Consider the following 3233-nt stretch of genomic DNA (forward strand, 5'->3'; position numbering starts at 1 on the left):
TTAGGTGGAGTCCCATCCGCCTGCACGGGGAGGGGAGCCGCCATCAGCACCGCGTGGGTCCCTGTGCCCGCAGCGCCCCGCGCCCCCGCACTCACAGGGCCGGCCGAAGAGCATCCGCATGACCTTGAGGCAGTTGTCCAGCAGGGCCTTGGGGCGCACGGGCTTCCTGCGCCGCTCGGCACCCGCGCTGTGCACCTGCGCCACCAGGTCAGCCACCACCACATCCACGTCCGTCTGCGGGGACAGTGTGGGTGTCCGCAGCGCCCAGCTGCAGGGCTGCCCCAAGCACCCACCTGCACCGGGCCCAAGGGCACCTGCCACTGTGGTCACATTGCTGGCGGCCCTCGTGCAGATAGCGCACACACGCGCACACACGTGTCACCGCGGTGCCCGTCTGGGTGGCAAGGCTCCTGTCTGCGTACATCCTTGGCTCTCCCTCATCAGCATCCTGCCCCCCCACCCCCCATCAGTGCAGCCCTTGGCCACTCAGCCAGTGCCACTCATTGCCACCAAGCCAGGGATGCTCCTTTCCACCAAGCCAGGGATGCTCCTGGCCACCAAGCCAAGGATGGTCCTTCCCACCAACCCAGGAATGCTCCTGGCCACCAAGCCAAGGATGGTCCTTTCCACCAAACCAGGGATGCTCCTGGCCACCAAGCCAGGGATGCTCCTGGCCACCACAAGCCAGAGCCACCCAACCCCAGCACATCGAGGATGCTCCTTGCCACCCAGCCCCACTGCAGCTCAGCAGGAGCTGAACGAGGGCTGCTGTGGGACAGCTCCGGCACTCCCTGTCTCTTGATGCCCGCTGTGAGCCCCGTGCACCCACAGAGGAGCTGCAGGGCTGGGCAGGGAGAGCAGGATGCCCAGGGCAGACGCTGCTCTGGAGCAGGGGGAGCCTCTCTGAGGTGGACTCTGGTCACCCTGGCAGCCCCCAAATGCACGGAAGTGTCTCAGGCCTCGGTGCTCCTGCCCGGGTTTGGGAGCAGCAGCGATTTCTGAGCTGCTCCGCAGGAAAAATAAATAAGAAAAGCGGCAAAAACCTGCTGTGCTGCATTGGCCGGGAATCGAACCCGGGCCTCCCGCGTGGCAGGCGAGAATTCTACCACTGAACCACCAATGCTGCAGCTGTGGGGGCCTCTGCCCAGCTGTGCCACGACCCCACGCCACACGGGCACCCTTGGGAGCCCCACACACCCAGGGGCCACATATTGCCGCAGCTCCTGGGCGCGGGTGCAGGCCAGGGTGCCCACCTGCCGGTAGGCGCCGTACTCCCTGCCTAGGGCGTCCAAGAGACGGCACAGCTCCTGCGTGTACTTCCAGGACGGGTGCTTCTCCGGCAGCACCTGGCGGATCCTCAGCAGCACCTGGGAGCTCACGTGGAACCAGAGGTACCGCAGGGCCGCCTCCGACACCGTCCCGTTACGCTGCAGGCGAGAGGGTGCCCAGGTGGGAGCCAGCCGTGAAGGGCAACCTGCCCGGAGGGTCCCCATGCTCTGGGGACACACTGGGGCATCTTGCCACAAGGGCGAGGACCCCAAGGAGCCCAGCCTCGGGCTGGCACGCGGCAGAGCGGGGGGCTGCCCCAGCACCCTCGTGCAGCCCTGGCTCCACGCGGGCGCCTTACCAGGCGGGTGATGTTGGAGGGCCGCAGCACCTCTTCGTACTGGACCTGCACGGTGTAGTCGAGGGGGAAGTAGTGTTTCTGCGAGGGTGAGAGAGAGCACGGCCGCTGGCAGCAAAGGCCTCCAGCCCATCCGACAGGCCGAGTCAGCGGCGGCAGGAGCATCCCAGCCACCCTCGCTCAGAGAAGGGGAAGGCACTGTCCCATAAACCCCACGCTGGCCACGGCAGAAGGGGAAGGGGTGCCAGGGATGGAGCCTCACAGCGTGGCCACCGCTCCAGGGCAAGATGACATCAGCGGGGCAGGACAGCCAAGCCAGGGCTCCGCAGCAGTGACACCTCCGTGTCCAAGCTCTGCAGTGCAGAAGCTGGGGCTGCTCGAGCAGGGAGACACTGGGGTGCCAAAAGCCGGGGATGGGGATGGGACACGTGCCCCTCCAGTCGGTCTAGGGCCCTGCGCGATCAAGGGGACAGTGAGGGGGCCGGCGGCAGGGTTACCATGTACTGCAGGCGCATCTCGTACTGCAGCTTGTCCTGGAGCAGCCGGGTGATCTCGCACTCGCCCAGCGCAGCTGCCTCCAGCCCCATGACGGCCAGGACACCTGGGCAGGCGTCGAGGAGCTGCGTGAGCCCCACGCCAGGGAGCCAGCCCAGGGCAGCTGGCCCTGAGGGGGCCCCCGCGGAGGCTCCCCGCCACGCGCGCCACGCAACGCCACCCTCCCAGGGCGCCCCACTCACACAGCACGGCCGCGTAGCCCCGTCGCATGGCAGCAGCCGAGTGGTGACGGTCGGCAGAGCCGCCGGCTGCAGCTACATGGCCGGAGCCCCTGCAGGCCTCGCCAGGCCTCGCCGCTGCCGGGAGCTTCTTCGCGCTGCCTGCGTGGACGCCGGGCCGGTGCACTGGAGCCGTGGGCGGCCCCCCCCTGCCATGGGCGGAGGGGCTAGTTCCCCTCGGTGGCGGCCGGCCCCGCTCGCTGCGTGGCGGCCCGCGGGCGGGCGCCGGGGCCTCGGTCCATCGCAGGGCGCCGCGAGGGGAGGCGCCGGGGCGCGGGTGCCGGGTGCCACCGGGAGCCGCCGGGAGCCGCCGGGAGCTGGGGGCACAGAGAGGCGGCCGGGGAGGGCTCCGCGGGCGCCCGCGCCGGGCTGCCCTCGCCACCCCGCTACGAGGCTGGGGGGTTTCCAGGGCCGGCGCCCGGCTCAGCCCACGGCCCTGCCCCGGCGCTGACGGGACTTTGCCCCCGCAGGCGGGCACGGCGGCGGCTCAGCGTGCACGGGGCCGGCGGGGCTGGAGGAGACACGGAGGCAGCGGGAGCAGCCACGGGGGACCGGCCTGTGGCGAGTGTGGCGCTCCAAGGGGGATGCGGACAGGACACCAGAGGGGACTGTGCCATGACCCGGTGCTGTGGCCCCATGCCAAGGAGGGGGGGTGACGTGTCCCCAGCCTGAGCCACCCATGCCAAGGGGTCCATGCCATGGCTCTGCACTGTGTCCCCTTGCCAAGGAGAGGTGTGACATGTCCCCGCACCATGTCCCCATGCAAATGGGCCCTGCTGTATCCCTGCACCATGTCCCCATGGGAATGGGCCATGCTGTTTTCCCTGCACTGTGTC

The 3233-nt window shown here is 69.6% G+C and overlaps 1 protein-coding gene and 1 non-coding gene across 2 annotated transcripts; both read right to left on the bottom strand.

Annotated features, from left to right (window-relative positions):
- On the bottom strand, positions 1-2562 carry IL34 (interleukin 34). The gene is made up of 5 exons (XM_088536503.1): positions 2362-2562; positions 2122-2225; positions 1628-1705; positions 1254-1427; positions 1-234 (listed from the first exon to the last, which is right to left on the bottom strand). The coding sequence occupies exons 1-5, from the start codon at positions 2387-2389 to the stop codon at positions 1-3; spliced, it is 618 nt and encodes a 205-aa protein (XP_088392629.1). The 5' UTR covers positions 2390-2562.
- Positions 1053-1123, bottom strand: TRNAG-GCC (transfer RNA glycine (anticodon GCC)). The gene has a single exon. It is a non-coding gene; the product is annotated as a tRNA-Gly (tRNA).
- Positions 2563-3233: the final 671 nt, after the last annotated feature.

Source organism: Tinamus guttatus, unplaced genomic scaffold (genome assembly GCF_059628265.1).
Source record: "Tinamus guttatus ecotype Peru unplaced genomic scaffold, ASM5962826v1 Tinamus_guttatus_pri_ptg000674l, whole genome shotgun sequence".
NCBI lineage: Eukaryota > Metazoa > Chordata > Aves > Tinamiformes > Tinamidae > Tinamus > Tinamus guttatus.

Bases quoted from the DNA above. Each gene is read 5' to 3' on its own strand.
- IL34 (XM_088536503.1), bottom strand. From the start codon at position 2,389: ATGCGACGGGGCTACGCGGCCGTGCTGT. The intron at 1,706-2,121 runs GTAACCCTGCCG...TCACCCTCGCAG, and splicing joins AGATGCGCCTGCAGTACATG to AAACACTACTTCCCCCTCGA. The intron at 1,428-1,627 runs GTAAGGCGCCCG...TCTCGCCTGCAG, and splicing joins CCTCCAACATCACCCGCCTG to CGTAACGGGACGGTGTCGGA.